Genomic DNA, 17,035 nt, shown 5'->3' with positions numbered 1-17,035 from the left:
CGACAGTAGATGGGTGATAAATTAATTGATCATGTGCACCCATTACAGAAACAAATGTGATACATACAGCAATAGATCAGTGACGTGAAGTTGAATTGCAATGTGCAAAGAAGCTTCACTTGCATCACAATAAATGACAACTTTGCATCTACTCAATAAATGAAAAACATAAACTTACCAGTGATCCAACAGCAACAAAAGCCCGGAATTTGGAATCAACATCCACATTTTCATCTTCTATAATCTGGGGAAAATAGCATATCAGTTAGTACAGGAGTAAATCTTACGGATAAGGTGCTTAAATACCCTGGAAGTATCTATGAAAGAGTACCTAGCACTTGGAAAGTTTTTTTTTTAGCTCTTACATACCCTGAAAGTTTTATTTCGTAGTAAAAATACCCACCATTATCTGCCATAAGTTTGACTGTTATCTGCTTTAACGGTCAAACTCAACGGCAAATAACGACTTGGGACAGAAATGATACAAAATAAAACTTCTAAGGCATATAAAAGCCAAAAAAACTTCTAGGTACTGGATGCTTTTTCATGGATAGTTCCGAGGCATTTAAGTGCCTTATCCCTAAATCTCACCCTAACAACAAGAAATAAAATCATCTAAATTGGTCTCTCTAGTAGTTTATATGACCTAGAAATGCACAAAATGTCAAAAACCACACATTTCCACAGTCTGATTTCTTCCTTTATTGAGTATCTTCCCTAGGTAACAGTGCCAAACGTACCTCAAGTGATGCGGATAAAACTTGAGATTGACCTTCTAGATCTTTCATCTCAATCAACAGCACCACGTAACTGTGATTGTCAAATGAAACCAAAGGTTAGTACAAGCTTAAAACATCATTGATCCTTCTTCAGATTGCAATTCTAAAGTCTGTGTTATCAATGGTAGCCACCATGGCAGCCATAGCAGAGTAGCCAACAGTGCGTCAGCCCTGTTGCATCTTGTCTGCGGCAACAGTCAATTATGTTCCTATTGCTATGGCATCCACCAGCGTTCAAGTAACTAATTGTTTTTCACATTTCACAGTCAGCCATAGAAACTGTGATTATGTAAGGCATAAGGGTCATTTAACCCATCTAAGTTAAAATAAAACATGATAGACTAAAAGGAGTAAAGGCGATTCAATGCTGCTTTTGGCTCCTCTATGGAATAAAATTGATAATTAAAATCGATACAGAATACCTAAAAATCATGAGACGCTTTTCTTTACCTTTTCCACCAAAGAATGGCCTTCAGTTTTAGCTGAAATATATTTCAATTTTGTAATTTTTTTCGCAATATTCATACTTCTCATGCACCTTTTATAGATGTATAAAATAATTTTACATCATTCAAAAAATCGTCACATTGCTTCAGCGGTGGGTTCCATGCCAGATACCATGATATTGCAATTTGCAGTTATATGCCATTGACAACAATACTTAGAGCAGATCACCACAATGATGGAAATAATGGAACATAAACTGAGATCTTAACATGTCAAAAAACATGGTCTCTACTTCTTCATTTATGCAAGTTAACCAGGGCAAAGCATGGAGGAGGGCCAAGCTCCTAGAATTGCCCTCCCTTCTTCCTTTCCAGATAGGAGAAGTAAAATTATCCAATCACACTTCAAGAAATACAAAACAAGCACCAAAGTATGGTTGAACCTGAACAGAGAGAGTGCTTGTCTATAATTTGGAGTATATGCAAAATTTCTTAACCCTAGACATGAGAAATATACATTAAAAATGTGAATAAGGTATTAAGGTATATTATAGCAAAAATAAGCAACCTCTAATTACGTTCTATGATGCGTAGTCAAGAAAATATTTACTTAAGTAGCAAAGTAGAGTAGGACAGCTTCAGATTTTTGTTTGCTGATGAACTGCAGCTTGAGAAAGCATCAATAATCTGCAACCAACGAGCGTATTCACACAAATAATGGACTTGTGGTATCCCCATCACGGGGAACAGAAAAAAAAAAAAAATACAAAATCACAACATTCCTTTGGAATGAATCCTTTTCACTAAAAAGGGAAGAAAATGTTAAAAGATGGAACAGAACAATTAACTGCAATTATATAGTAAATTACACAATTTAATCAAACATGCCAAAAAAAAGGGAAAAAGACACTAAAATACTCTAAAAAAACGTAACAAAACTAAAGATCCCAAATTAAGGTTATGAATTTTAAAATATCCTAAATCAAACAATTTTTTTATTTCGGTGGCTACTTTCATATAGCTATTGGCTACTCTGGCTTAACTATTGACTACTTTTATTTTCAAAGTTCTAGTAGCTACTTTTATATAACTATTGACTACACAAAAGTAGTAAATAACTAAACAAAAAATAATCAATAGATCTCCAACAATACTTAATGCATTTTTTGAATTTGTGAAACAAAAGTAGCCAATAGTGAAACTAGAGTAGTCAATAACTAAACAAGAGTAGTCACCAAAATTTTTAAAATGAAAGTAGTCAATCGCAATACTAAAATAATCAGTAGCTAAACAAGAGTAGTCATCAGAGTTCTAAAAACAAATGTAGTCAATAGCTGAAAAAAATAGTCAATACATAAGATAGAGGAGTCACCAGAGCTCCGACAACCAATGACTAGAGTTCCTGTGACATGTCGCCAAAGCTTCGGCAGCTGGCCACCAGCAAGGTTGCCAGCGTCAGAGCTCTAGTAGTCAGAAGTGCTGAGGTGGCAATATTTTAAAAAAATAGTAAAGGGCATTTGTGTAATTTTACAAGTTTTTGAAAATTCCAAAATGGTACATAAATTGAAATTTTTAAATTAAATTGACCCACACTAATTTGTCCTTTAGCAATTTCTAAATATTTTATTGTCTTTGTCCCAAAGAATAATGGTGAAACTTATGCACATCATTATAAATAAAATAATAAAAAAATTAGCAAAATTTTCAAATAGAAGAATAGGCAGCACCATACATAAGACAAATTATATGCACCTTTTTCATTAAATTATGCTACACAAAGCACGCAGCTGCAAAAGTTACAAAGAAGAAAAACGATATAACCGAATATATTAACATCATTTTTCCAAGCAATTATTACCTAGTCCTTTTAAGTTATAAAAGAATCGCAAGAAGGGGATGCTAACCATGCTGCGATGTTTTTGCAACCAGCTGTGGTATGCCGAATTCTTAAAGAGATTAGTAACAGCTCGAACACTGGTCAACAGATTTGCAGGAATTGTTGGATTTGTCGTGGCTTTCTTAATAAATTCCAATAATATATCTGGATGCCAAAAAGGAGAAAGTTAACAAAGATTCCACCTCTACAGAAAGGGATGGGGGAAAATCAGCTATGAAACTCTAGGAGGCCTCCACACACCAAAAACACAAATAATTATAAACCATAGATACAATATGGCCAGTACAATTGGTTTGCGTTTTACAAGAAACTGTGAGAAGTAATGTATTCTTGACATAGTAAAGGTAGACGTGAACCAAAAATTATTATATTAAAAAATAGTGGTAAAACACGCACCATTTTCAGCTTCCAGATGCTTTAGAAATAGGTTGGCCCCATCTGGGTGAAGAACCATCATCCGTATAATATCAATAACTGCATAAGCACAGTAAAGAAGTTAACAAACTGTTTTTATGAAGTTCAATGAAATGGAATGGCAAAAGAGCAAAATTTCAGAAGCTAAATCAACTCACCAGGAAATAGCATGGCAATGGGCCACGACCTAAGCAATTTCAGCAACAGGGCTATATCAGCCTCAGCAAATGTACTTGAATGATAATGTGAAGTATCTTTCAAAATTTTAACAATGGCCCCCAGTCTGGGAACATCAAGCTCAGTCAAAACCAATTTCTGCTGTTCCTGTATGAGATTGACATAAGAAACGCATTACTCAGAGAACTCATGCATTCTGAATAGAATCACAACCGTAATAATGACAAGCAATGAGATTTCAAGTATGCATGCTAAAATATTCAGGTTTATTGATCTAGCAGAGTGTTCAATTTGAAGACTAACTTTTCCAGTTCCAAAGACGACAAAACAAGTTGACTGTTCCTAGGAGCTATAATCCTGAACTTTGAAAGACCATGAATAAATTAAACAGGAAGCAAGCACATATTCTGAAGTTTGAATATTAGCAGGTGGCTTGATATCTGTGATATGCTACCTCCTAGTGACAAAAACATTTTCTCCATTTTGTAACACAAACAACTGAGGGAAATTTTCAAACTGCTTAATCATGAAGATTACCTGGTTGGAGAGTAAAGAATTGTTAAATTCAGTAATCTTTTTAAGGATCCCATCAAACTGAGCTGTATCAAAAAGAAGCACCCCTTTCTGAAAGAAAAAAGGTACCATAAATCGGCTTTCATATTACAAAAAAGCTAGCTTGAAGAAGCAAAAAAGTAAGAAGAATTAAAATCAAATTAGCAACACAAGTTGCATTATCAAATCCAGTCTATCAAATAAAATAATCATAACGAACAACAATACAAAATTAATATAATAGCTTAAAGATCCAAGCAAATTTTATAGAGACTTGCTGCTCTATTACAACTCATGTTTAACTAGATAAAAATACTTGTATACAGAGCTACTATTTATAAAGATGATAACTTGAACTGTAATGTTTGTCATCATCTCATTATTTTCATATATCAATTAGTAATAATCATAACAATACTATTAACAATATGAACCCAGATGATAGAGCATAAACAAGTTGAGCATCAAGGAAAATTCCTGAACAGTGAGCCATCATCTAGTCTGAACTTGGGATGAATTTACAGCATAATAAATTTAAGGCCTCGCTGGGTAACATCTATTAGTCCTTCCTTTCACTAATGAGCAATACCCAGAAACATGTTATCCATGTAGTGAAGCGGAAAAAAATTTATACATAAAGACAGATCACAGAATTAGCATAGTGTATAATTCACAAATTCCTTTCTCAATATGCTATAGTAAAACACAAAATTGTTTTTAAAGACTAAAAGTAATTATAACTACTAAAGTAAATTGTATGAAAGCAAACCTTAGGGATATGCTTGAAAGTAGGTTTTGCAGAAACAGCTGACATCCAAGCAAGGTACAAAAAATTAAGTGAGAACTGAGTCATAAGGCACAGGAAAAACAATATTCCCGAGACAAAAAATTGATTATGGGCCTTGAGTGAGGTGAATTATTTTACCAGAGGATGAAGGTTGTCCAGGCATGTAAGCACTGGCTGAAACAGAATACAGGTTATAAAAAATCAAGTAAACAAGTTAAACTACAGGGATTTCATTTAAATAAACATCAGCTTTTGTTAAGCAGAGATATCATACTTACAGCCAGTATAGGGATCACGGAAAGATGCATCAAAAGTCATCTCCTTTTGTCCAGTATTTTGAAGTATGAACTGTACAATTTGCTCACGGAAGGACAGAGGAAGATTCTCCTTAAGAAGCCATTTGTCAGCAGCATCATATGGATTATCTAGTAGCATAAAAAATTCATTACTAATCACCAAATTATAATCAATAAATAATGTAGTTTTACTGATATTGCAAAAGCCAAACGGATATAAAGTTATCCTTTGAGACAGAAACACTTTAGAGATCACACAAACAGTAATTCTCTTTCTCACATGAAGTGTAAAATATTTAAATAGTCAAACCAAAATACTGATGTTCACATGAAGTGAAAACCTCATGATGAGCAGGAAAAAAGGTACCTGATCGGTTGTATGGCAGCTTACGGATAGGAAGACCATCTCCAATATCCACATCAAACACTGAGGAGGGAGATGGGTGAGCTCTGAGACAGGAGCGTGAAGAAGGTAAACCTCAACAAACGTGAAAGAAAAAGAAATGGGAAACTGACCATGGTCATAATGAACACCATCAAGGATAGGACGATTTGCATTGTCTGGTCCATCAACCACTTCACCAATCTGTAGAAGAATTTTATGCTATAAAAACCAAAGAATTTCGTTTTGAAATTCCTTATTTTATTTCAGAAACAACAGTTACAAATTTATAGGAGAATGTAGGCCGCAGAAGGTTCAGTCAAGCATCCTCAGAAGGAAACAAACATGAACATAGTTTTTTTTTTTGAATTTTTTTTGGAAAAAAAAAGAAGCATAAAAACTTGTAGACCAGGAAGAACATTCAACTTCAGCCTATTAACCAACAAAAAAATCCATGTGATTCTTGTTAAGAATGTGTGTACCAAATGCTCAAGAATCATGGCCGTTAACTAAGAAATATAAGGGAACAAATAAAGCCATTAAAGCCAGCAAATAAGTGCATGTCAAATATGCTTTCCCATAAAAACCCAAATGAAAAACCTTGCAAATTAATTCTATTTGGCACTGCAACTTGTGATTTGTGTGTGGCTAAAGTATCCTGCGGGTTAGGTGAAATATAACAATAAATGTCAATTTTATTTATTTCTCATTTCAGCTTAACTACGCTAAAATCTATTTACTTCTCTCCTAAAGTTTTGAAACTATCAAATTGTCAATATGTGCTCACTTTTCCTTTTATATTTTAAGCCTTTCCATAAATATCTCTTTATCTCATCCTTCTACAGACTTCCTAATTTGAGGTTCTGTCAGTGTAGCTAGGTGAATAATTCCATCGTAGACTTAGGATGTGATCATTACTATATGGCATGTGAATCATAACCAAACAATTGTTAAAGAGTGCAGATCTCTAAATGGTAATTACATTAAGGTAACCACTTCATAATACAACAAAAAGAGAGTAGACATATTGAGAAAATAGTACAGGGGAATCACAAGGCAAGAGAATCAGAAAGCCAAAAGCAAAAGTAGGGGCATTATAAGTGAGGGAAATACTTTGTCCCACTTCTGTTCTCTCATGTTCCATCCATATGCCACCCCATTATCCCCCTCTCTAACTACCTTTGTCTGGCCATCACTTGTTCCTGTTTGGAATCAGAGGACTATTAGAACATAATAATTAGAATGGAGAAAGAAGTACAAACTAACCCTGGATTGTTTAAGAAACTCTCAACATAGTTTATTGTTTGTGAAAATAAAAACAATGCCATGGCCACCATCTTAATTTGCACAATTTAAATTACAGAATAAAAAATATGCCTTGTTTTTGTCCAGGAAATTTTTCTCCTCGGCATCTCTTCTCTTTCTTAATATAATTTCTTCTTTTATCATAATTAAACTATAGAATCATAAATCAGTACTTAAGTCCTAAAACTGAGGTCTACAAGATTGTTGAATTTATAAAATCATTAAATTATTAAATTGTTAGATGTTAGATGCTATGGTGTATGTTACAATCTTGGCCTCCTCCACCGAGAAGGATGCTGAGAACTGAACATGGTATGTGGTATGCTTAAAAAATTAAAAACAAAAACAATCAGCTGACACAGACAAACTGTATTTGTACACATAAAAGGAGGAAAAGGAGAAAAAACTAAAACTAGACCTGGGATCTTTAATGCCTCCAAACCCGGTAACTCTTCCAATTTCAGTCCTCCAACCCTCTTTCTGGCAAAAAGAAACAGATATGGCTAAGTTAATGAGTAAGCCCGACAAAGCATATCCAAGCATGTCATTATCAGAAGAAGTCCCCGATTTATTTGCCAAGGACAGAAGAACTTTATATTTTCCATAATTCAATGATTTAAAAATCAAAAGCCAAACAAGGACAGCTTATGTGATAGGAAATACCATGTTAACAATTGCAAGGGCATGCTAGTCTCAAAGATAAATATTAGCAAAACCAGATTTGGACATCTGACAAACAGTCATACCTACTAGACTTGTATTGAGAAAGTTCTGAAGTGTATAAGTCAAGCTCAAGTGGGTCAGCGACATTTTCTTGATGTGCAGTCCAAATACGTACAGCTCCATCAGAACATGCTGTCACAATATCACCATTTTCTAGAAATTTGGCATCCCAAACACAACCAGGATGTTCTATGCTCTGAACACAAACGCCATCTGAATTATTTAAAGAGAGAGAAATGCAGTCAGAAAAATCCAAGAATCAGGAAGCTTAAGAGCCATGCAACAAATCTTCCAACGACACATCTCTATGACAAGGAGCAAGAAGCACAAGCAATTGCCTTTCCATATTTTTGCATGACGATCTTCGCTACCACTGACAATAAGTCCTGATGCATGTGAATCAACAGAATAAATAATTGCAGTATGACCAACCATCTCCATCAGCAGTTCACCACTTACTGCCCATAATCTAACAGACCTGTAACAACGAAACTCCATTTAAAAAATTTTAAAATGATGTGCTACAGGCACAACAGTAGATAATATATACTTATAAAGAATCAAATATTCAACATAAATAGAAGAGTTCATGCAGAAGTGAACCTACCCATCATGTGACGCAGAAAGAATTCCAAGATCAGACATCACAGCCAAACCTCGAACTGTATCTGAACATATGTCAAAAGAGAATAATCACTTCTAAAAGTCATGTAACTTTATGCTCATATAGAGAATAAAGAACTTGGTATAATACAGTATAATTGGTCTAGAAACAGAAAATCAAACCTGTATGTCCAGTAAAGGTACGTGAACAAGTTTTTCCTCTCCAAAGTTTTAAAGTTGTGTCACTCGAACCTAGAACATGTCAGAAGATAAGTTAAAATTACTTTACTACCTTCAGTCCCAGACTGGTTCAATAATTCAGTAATGATTATAATATCAGAGGAAAAGTAGTTTTCATGTAATGAGATGTGAACCCCTGCATGTACCTCAAAACACCATGAGTTTAAAGCTTGCTAAGAACCATGACTATAACCTGATAGATGAGATAAGGGTCTTTGAGATAAGGGTCTTGAAAAAATAAATTAACAACTAATGATACCTGTAACAAGCTCGCCTGATGGCAGCTTTATAACTGCTTGAATTGCTGCCTTGTGAGCCTCCCAATTTTCTAGAGGTTGCCCCCTCCTCCACCGTCTCAACATACTGCATAGGATGAGAAATGAAGATAAGAGAGCTAGAGAAGAAATTTTCATATACATTAGTCCAAAATCCACTGACATGATTCCAGCAGTAAATTTGCATAATTTGGGTTGTTGAAATTAAAAGGTGGAATAAAGAGAATCTAGTTGCTATCCTATGAGTAAATGGAAAACTAAATATGTGAGACGATGACAACTAAGTAACTCACTGACTAGAAGAATAGGATATACAAAGGAGTAGCAACCCAACAGATCACTCTAGGAACCAGCTTTAAGGATAATTTGTGCCCTCCCCAGGACCTTGGACTATGCTTAGTGAAACTGGCTTCTACACAAGCAACTTCCCAGAATAAAATCGTTGGAATCTAGTGTATGAGTTTGTCAACTGAAGGAAGTTCTCTTCATGAGCCCTCAGTTCCTCCCATGCCAGAGACAGGGCGACTAAGAAACTAACACTGGGCTTCTCACAAAACGCGTAGGACAGGATAGAAGAGTCAACACTCCTGTCACATATTATATAACTGTGTTACCCAAGCACTTAACAGGGAAAGCTCCAAAACTAGGATATCTTTTAACCGTCATATGTTTTTAGTTAAGGAACCCAGGGAAAATAAAATTTTACTCTCCTGATATCACTGGTCTTAAAAGAATAGATAAAAAATATAGTATGAGGATATAATATAATGGCTATAAGGGATTCTTTATGAATTATAACGTATTAGGGATTTAAGGCCTGTGAGATTGTACATGGATCCTCTCCAAATGTTTTGCAGCAAATATACCAACAAATACACTTTGAAGGAAAGCTGCCTAATTGAAATGCAAACTTCAACAGAAAATATCATAAAATTTCGTAACTCATATCGATGACATGCAATGCAACTTCCGAAAATAACCACAAGTGTTTTGAAGTTATCTGAACATGAAAGGAACGTCTCTATATAAACTAAAAGTCATCGGAAGTCGTAAATTGGGGGGGGGGGGGGCGGGGAATCTTTATAGTGTTAAATGCAACAAACTGGCGAACCACTTCATTTACCTACCAGACTTGATTACCCCCAACCTCCAATATGAACATCATAATCAACCAATTACCAGTCAACTGAGGAAACGACCATATGCAAACAATTAACTTCAACAACATCATAGGGAACGTGATGCATAAACCAAAAGGAAAAGAACGGATCAAATTTAAAACTCACCAATCAACAGAACATGATACGATATCCCCATCATCCAATGCAACGCCAGTAACCTGTAACTGGTGACCCCTGAGTGTCTGCACCTTCTCCCCCGTCTTCAAATCCCAGACCAATACAAGAGTGTCCATGCCTCCAGACACAATCCCACCCTCTGGATAGTCCTCATTCGGTGAAATCCAAGCCAACGGTCCAACAAAACTCGAATGCCCCAGCAAAACTTTTGAACATGAGAACTTGCGCTGGTCCGAAGAGTCTGGAGTCCAGAACCTAACAGTTCTGTCCCTAGAAGATGATGCAATGCCATCATTGCCACACACGCAAATTCCACGAACCTGATTTAAAAGGATGAACCAATTTCAGGAGAAAAAATATATAGAATTGCCAGGTCTAATCACTTTAAAATGAAGCCACTGAATGTCCACGAAAACCAAATTGAACACCCTATCACTAGATAAACGATGAAAATTCGAATGGTGGCAGATCTTACATCGTCTTCATGGCCCCTAAGTTCACATCGCAACTGATACGCCTTAAAATCAACCTCCATGAGTGAGAGCGATATTGGAAAGTTCGAAAGAGGATTGCTTTGCTTGCAGAGAAGAAAAACCGAGTTGAAGGTTAAGTCTCCGCAGTCACGCCGAACAAGCTAAAGTGACGACCATTTTTTCATTTAAATTTAAATCCATTTATAGTATAAAATATAAAAACTACTAAAAACGAGGGATAATTGAATTGTCAAGTAAAAAGATAATTATTAAAAAGTTTTAATAATTCCATATCAACCTTTAAATGACAACCGTTTTTTTATTATTAGAATTTATTAGTAATTTCTATATATATATGTGCCCTTCTTTTTCTCATTAGTGTGATTATCATTAGTTAATATTTTAAATAAGGTTAATATAAACTTTGATCCTCCAAATTAGTTAGGAAAAACCATATTGGAGGTACCTATACTTTCTCTCAATTTTTAATTTAGTACCTATATGTTTTTTTTCCTTTAATTAAACATTTAATTTTATCCTTTTTAGCAACATTAGCTCTTATAACTTTGTTCTATTGATATTTTTAGTCTCTACATAAGGATTAATGATGTTATTAGAACAAAATTAAAGATTTAGTTAAGAACGAAAAACACATAGGTACCAAATTGAAAATTGAGAGAAAGTATAGGTACCTCCAATATGGTTTTCCCAATTAGTTAATACAAACTTTGATTCTTCAAATTTACGCTTATTTTAGTTTTGATTCATTAAGTTTTAAACTATATATTTTGATTCTTCAAGTTTTTTTTATTTAAAATATTAGTTTTTATAATCTGATAAAAAATTGAACTATTTTGCCTCTTAAAGAGTTAAAACTTATAATTTAAAATTTAAAGAACTAAAACCAAAATGAAGACAAGCCTAAGAGACCGAAGATTATATTAATCCTATCAAATATAAAATTTTAAATTATAAAAAATGCATAAGTATAAAAACTTAACATAATGAATAATTATAATTATAAAGATATTGAATATGCGAGAGTACAGTCATATTTAGTTGACCTGCAAAATGCAAATGATGTGAAACTCAATAAAATACGTTATCTTGTCCAGAAATAATGAAACTTTGTATTGGTTCTTTTATTTTTATGAAAACTTTTAAAAGCAAATCCTCTGCTACGTTATACTGTGCTGTTTACGGAAAGATAAGTGGTCTTCACTTGTAAACCAATTATCGAAGCTTTATCGAAGTTTAATGCAAGATAAACTTTCTTAATATCAGAGCTTATGAATCAAACCATTGAATCTGCAGGTGTATACTTACATTTATATTAAATTTTAAAAAAGGTAGTCAACTTTTGAGCACTAACACGGACAAATATATCCTAATTTTAGCAAATAATATCTCTCGATTAAACACAAAATTCGGAAGAAAATTTATATTGTGCACAAAAGAAAAGAGCACTGACATCAAGAAGTTTTTCGCAGAAATAAAGTAGTCAAGAAATTTCCGGAATCTCTGGTAAAAAAAAAAAAGAAATTTCCGGAATGAAACTCAGGAGAAAATATAATTTTGTCAAAAACTATTAAAGAAAGCTGGAAACTACTAATTTTTTCGAGAACACTGGACAGTTTATGGAATCATGGCAAGCTTCGTAATTTCATGCATTTAGCAGGCTATTTTCTTGCGAAGTACGAGTTAAATTTAAGCCAGTCCCTTCATCCTCTGCTGTTAGCTTAGCTTAGCTTGGAACAGTGCACAGGGTATTATTGCAGAAGCATGGGTGTATAGACGTCGCTTTTATCCTCTGGAGCCTATCGCACCAATCACCTTGTTGGATTCTCCCTAGTCCTTACCAGGTCAGCTTCCTGCCCGCTTCATTGCGCTTTCTGATCTCACGATCTGCTTGGGGCCCGAGAAAGTGCTGGAAAAAAATGATGAAATATGGTAAAGAACAGAATGAGGTTTAAGTTCATTGTTTTTCTACCTTACCCCATAATGGCTGAATGCCTTTTGTAGATTCTTTGGTTTCCTCAACATTGCATGGGGTTACTGCTGTTGTTTCTAAATTTCGTACTTCCTTTTTAGCCAAAAACTCATGCTTTGAATAACTGTACTTTTTTTCCTGGGTTTTCTGGGCAACCATTAGGCTTTTTGGCCAATGGGATTTGATCCTATTTGTTCCTTATTCTTTAAGAGAAAATGAAGAAAGGAACTGTAAGTATCCTTGATGATGTTTGGTTAATGTCTGTTTTGTTATGAGCACAAGATCATTAACAGCTTCATCAGATATTACGTCTTTCGATGTGATTATAGTGTATTGGAAGGTGCAGTTTTATGTAATCGTACTTGAAGGAAATGGTTTCCGCTTGATTTTAGATATGCACTATTAAAATGCCTTATGGTGAAGCCCAAGAGAAAAGATCAAGAGGAAGGATGCCTTTTTAATCATGAATTTGTATAGATGTGTCCAAATAAGATGGAATTGAAATCCTGAAATTTATTTTTATTTTTTCTGTTATCTACAAATCAATCAATAGAACTATGATGGCAAAACCAGCAAGTACCTCTGGCATCATTAGGAAATTATGCCATGTGCTTTCCTGATTATGCCCGCAATAACAGTCTCCCGTCCCCAAGTGTCCCAGAATCGAAAGATTTTAACCTAACAGATGTAGGTAAAATTAGGATTTTTCTGGCCCTTCCCAACAGACTCATATTTACCTATCTAGGAAAATTGGGCTTTTCCATCAACAAGTAACTTCTCTTTCAGTTTTAATCTAATCGAGTGTATCTGTCTATGGGACTTTATCAAGGTGCAAAACTTCATGGGCCATTGTGACCATTTCTGCCATCATCCAATTCTTTCCTCTTAATAGATATGTCAATGCTATAACAAGTTATTTGCTTATTCATATTTTGTGATACTTTGCACCACTCATTTTTTTCCAAACTTTCTTTCTTCAGGGTAAAGATATGATGCCCTAAGCTTCTACTACCAGCTTTCAGTTTTGGTCCTATTTTTGCGAAACTTGTCCCATATCCATCTTTAACTGGATCACCTAGAAGGAAAGAACAGCTTTCAAAAACTTTGGTTGCATTGATGCTAGAAGCCTTGAATGGGGAGCTTTTTTTTCTCTCAAAGAAATTCAGCTGTATCAAGATAAGCTAGATGAGCTTTGTAATATACTGCATGCCATCCAAGAGTACTGATTCCCTGAGAAAATGATTAAATTTAATTATTCCTGAAGGACGTGACTTTCAAGAAACATTGTTACCTTGCCTTTGCAGTCTGTGATAATCTTTAGTAGCATATGGCGGCTCTTACTCCTGTACAGCATCACGCACTGACTCCGCTGAAAGTTTTAAGGGGTCTGGTGTGTCTAGTGGTGCTGTTTTCCACTGCATTTATAATGTTAGTGTACTTTGGCTTTACTAGTGCTGTTATAGTGCGACTATTTAGCATACATTACAGCAGAAAGGCAACTTCCTTTTTCTTTGGTGCTTGGCTAGCTTTGTGGCCTTTCCTTTTTGAGAAGATAAACAAGACTAAAGTCATATTTTCTGGAGACATTGTACCGTCCAGAGAACGGATATTGCTGATTGCAAACCATAGAACTGAAGTTGATTGGATGTATTTATGGGACCTTGCCTTGCGAAAGGGATGCCTTGGATACATAAGATATATTCTTAAGAGCAGCTTGATGAGACTTCCTGTATTTGGTTGGGCATTTCACATACTGGAATTCATCCCAGTTGAAAGGAAGTGGGAGGTTGATGAATCAACCATGCATAGTATGCTCTCTACTTTCAAGGATCCTCGAGATCCACTTTGGCTTGCTCTCTTTCCAGAAGGCACTGATTTCACGTAAGCCACTTGTCCATAGTTTCTTTTCTTTTTTTCCTATGTTATGGTTATCAACTAAAACTTGGTACATGTATATGCTCATGATGATTGTGATTCCCAGAATGAGAAGGCTGCTTGTATGTGATTAGATAGACGATAATGCAGCCAGCAGCGTCCGAGTGCAAGTTTGAAGGATGCTTATATATGTTATTATGTAATGAAGCATATTTAACTATGTAGTTTGTAGCATTCTGTTGATAGTTTCTGACCACTTTTCTGTTTCCTAATGTAGTGAGAAGAAGTGTGATCGGAGTCAAAAATATGCTGCTGAACATGGGTTACCCATTCTGAAGCATGTTTTGCTTCCAAGGACAAAGGGCTTCTGCACCTGCTTGCAGGAAATGAGGGATTCCCTGAATGCAGGTTGTTCTTTCTTTCTACCTCTAATTACTATTGAACGTTAGATGTAGTTGTTATGCTTCCTTTTTTAGGCATTCCTTTGACTTATACAAGAATTATGCACCACCTGGTCTCTAGAGATGACAATTTAGGCTTGACTTGCTCTGACCTGTTTGATAGATCTGAGCAGTATTTAGGAGTTCTCTTCAGAAAACTAAAGCACTCCTAACCTGCCGAATAACATAGAGCATAGCACAAAACATGGTCACCCTAAGTTTATGCATCAAGCTATAATTCCTTCTAGTTTGAACAGAAATACGTTGCCACACAGAAGTTCTAGAAGAAACAATACCATTTGAAAATGGTTTTATTATGAAGTCAAATTATTTTCTTAATTTGTTTTGAGGGGAGAAAAGACAGATATAAGACAATAGAATACTCCCAGCTTCAAGTAAGCAGTAGAAGGAAAAAAACCTCACGAGTCTATGAAATAGGTACTAGGCAAAATAAGAAGAGCAAGACAGTGCCGACCACTGCAGAATTGGTTCTGGACTATTACCATCCCTAGTAATCTCTTGTTCTTTTCATTTGCTGGTTTGGGAAAGTACGAGTGCCTGATGAAGCCGTAATATCTGTCTTGTATCCTTTAGCATGTATTGCAGAATATGTTATTTTTTAGTTCATGAATATGCCGCTTGATAGCTGCAGATCTTGAATTGCATTTTTTTTTCCCCTTTTCAATGATAAAGCATATGCAGCCCCTTAATGGCACTTATACGAAATTAGGAGAGAATACCAGTGCAAATATTTAAGTTGCTGATTCTAATAGTACTTTCTATTTGCCGAGGAATTTGGAAACAACCCTGTATATTCATCCGTTTCTTTCTTTCATAAACGTTTGTAAAATGATTGCTAGAAGTGCTTCAACTCTGAGTAAATTTCAAGTTTCTATACTGTTTTGATTTTAGTTTATGATGTGACCATTGGCTACAAATACCGCTGCCCATCTTTTATGGACAATGTCTATGGAGTGGATCCTTCTGAAGTTCACATCCATGTCAGCCGAATCTCCCTCGACAGTATCCCAGAGTCCGAAGACGAAATGTCGTCTTGGTTGATGGACAGATTCCGGATTAAGGACCAATTGCTGTCAAATTTTTATGGCCAGGGCCAATTCCCTAATCAAGTAACAGAAAAGGAGCTCTCTGATGTGAAGAGTATTTTAAACGTCATGGCCGTTATTATGGTAACTGGGACGTGTATGTTCTACATTTTCTCATCTGTCTGGTTCAGGATCCATGTTTCTTTAGTATGTGCTTATTTGGGCTCTGCTACCTATTTCAATATTCGTCCTCAGCCATTTATTTGAAATCATTCTATGATTATGTTGTTGTAATATGAACATTGTACTACTTGCCATTACATGTAATTTCATCCCATGGTTTTTGTATGGTTATAGAAGTGATAGGTTGAAATAAGTGCTCCAATGAATGGGTTATTAGATGATAAATTGAAAACGGGAAAGGGTGGTTCAAGCCTCTAGAGTTTTTGGTCAAGTTCGGTCAAGGTCCCTGTATTTTTATTTTATTTTTATTAAGGAATCAATCACTGAAGCCGTGACCAATTTCAGTTAAAATCTCCAGTGTGATCAAATATTATTGGCAAGTTAGTGATATGTTACTCCTAAGGACGTTGACTGACGTTGACCATAATTTTAAAGACTTATTAGAAAAGTCGCAAGGCTCTCGACTTAAGTTGACCTCTTCTTTCCCATTGAAAAATGAGGTTCAAGTTCAACTGCTTTGGTTTATCAAATAACTTAATGTCTTCAGAAATCATGAAGAATAAAATTTATCTTGGATATCATGGGTAGCGAGAGGCTAAATTTAGATATCTTTGCTAGAAGAATATTTCTGGTCCTAATTATAAGAATTAGTTGACTAATTTGAGGAGATTAAGGAAATAAGTTAAGTTAGTTATTTATAATAAATACGTATTGTCTTTTTTAAAATATTCTTACAATCAAGTTTATTGGTTAGAACTACTATTATTAGAGGGGCTATCTTAAAAAAATATAAGAGACAAAATAGATTGGGATTGTATAATTAAGACCAACATAAAAGTCAAACAAGGTTTTAT

The 17,035-nt window shown here is 35.0% G+C and overlaps 2 protein-coding genes across 4 annotated transcripts; one reads left to right on the top strand and one right to left on the bottom strand.

The window, feature by feature from the left end:
* Window positions 1-115: 115 nt before the first annotated feature.
* On the bottom strand, window positions 116-10,792 carry LOC114733036 (phospholipase A-2-activating protein). Its single transcript, XM_028920449.1, has 21 exons — window positions 10,650-10,792; window positions 10,163-10,494; window positions 8,861-8,964; window positions 8,545-8,613; window positions 8,366-8,426; window positions 8,097-8,236; window positions 7,782-7,971; window positions 7,454-7,515; window positions 6,844-6,932; window positions 5,865-5,934; window positions 5,716-5,775; window positions 5,331-5,477; window positions 5,191-5,226; window positions 5,035-5,072; window positions 4,251-4,337; window positions 3,695-3,860; window positions 3,519-3,596; window positions 3,130-3,266; window positions 1,836-1,912; window positions 741-810; window positions 116-244 (listed from the first exon to the last, which is right to left on the bottom strand). The coding sequence occupies exons 1-21, from the start codon at window positions 10,707-10,709 to the stop codon at window positions 149-151; spliced, it is 2,169 nt and encodes a 722-aa protein (XP_028776282.1). The 5' UTR covers window positions 10,710-10,792; the 3' UTR covers window positions 116-148.
* Window positions 10,793-12,374: 1,582 nt separating this feature from the next.
* LOC114733014 (probable 1-acyl-sn-glycerol-3-phosphate acyltransferase 5) lies at window positions 12,375-16,343 on the top strand. 3 transcript variants are annotated; one of them, XM_028920434.1, is made up of 4 exons: window positions 12,375-12,509; window positions 13,618-14,518; window positions 14,790-14,920; window positions 15,865-16,343. In XM_028920434.1, exons 2-4 carry the CDS (start codon window positions 13,965-13,967, stop codon window positions 16,263-16,265), a joined length of 1,086 nt encoding a protein of 361 aa, XP_028776267.1. In that variant the 5' UTR covers window positions 12,375-12,509; window positions 13,618-13,964; the 3' UTR covers window positions 16,266-16,343. The 3 variants fall into 3 exon arrangements, with proteins under 3 accessions (XP_028776267.1, XP_028776263.1, XP_028776273.1); XM_028920430.1 differs by having other exon boundaries at window positions 12,375-12,597; XM_028920440.1 differs by having other exon boundaries at window positions 12,375-12,614.
* The last annotated feature ends 692 nt before the right edge of the window (window positions 16,344-17,035 follow it).

Source organism: Neltuma alba, unplaced genomic scaffold (assembly GCF_004799145.2).
Source record: "Neltuma alba isolate B1F8T4 unplaced genomic scaffold, ASM479914v2 tig00002578_pilon, whole genome shotgun sequence".
NCBI lineage: Eukaryota > Viridiplantae > Streptophyta > Magnoliopsida > Fabales > Fabaceae > Neltuma > Neltuma alba.
This window is presented reverse-complemented; position numbering and strand designations above follow the sequence as displayed.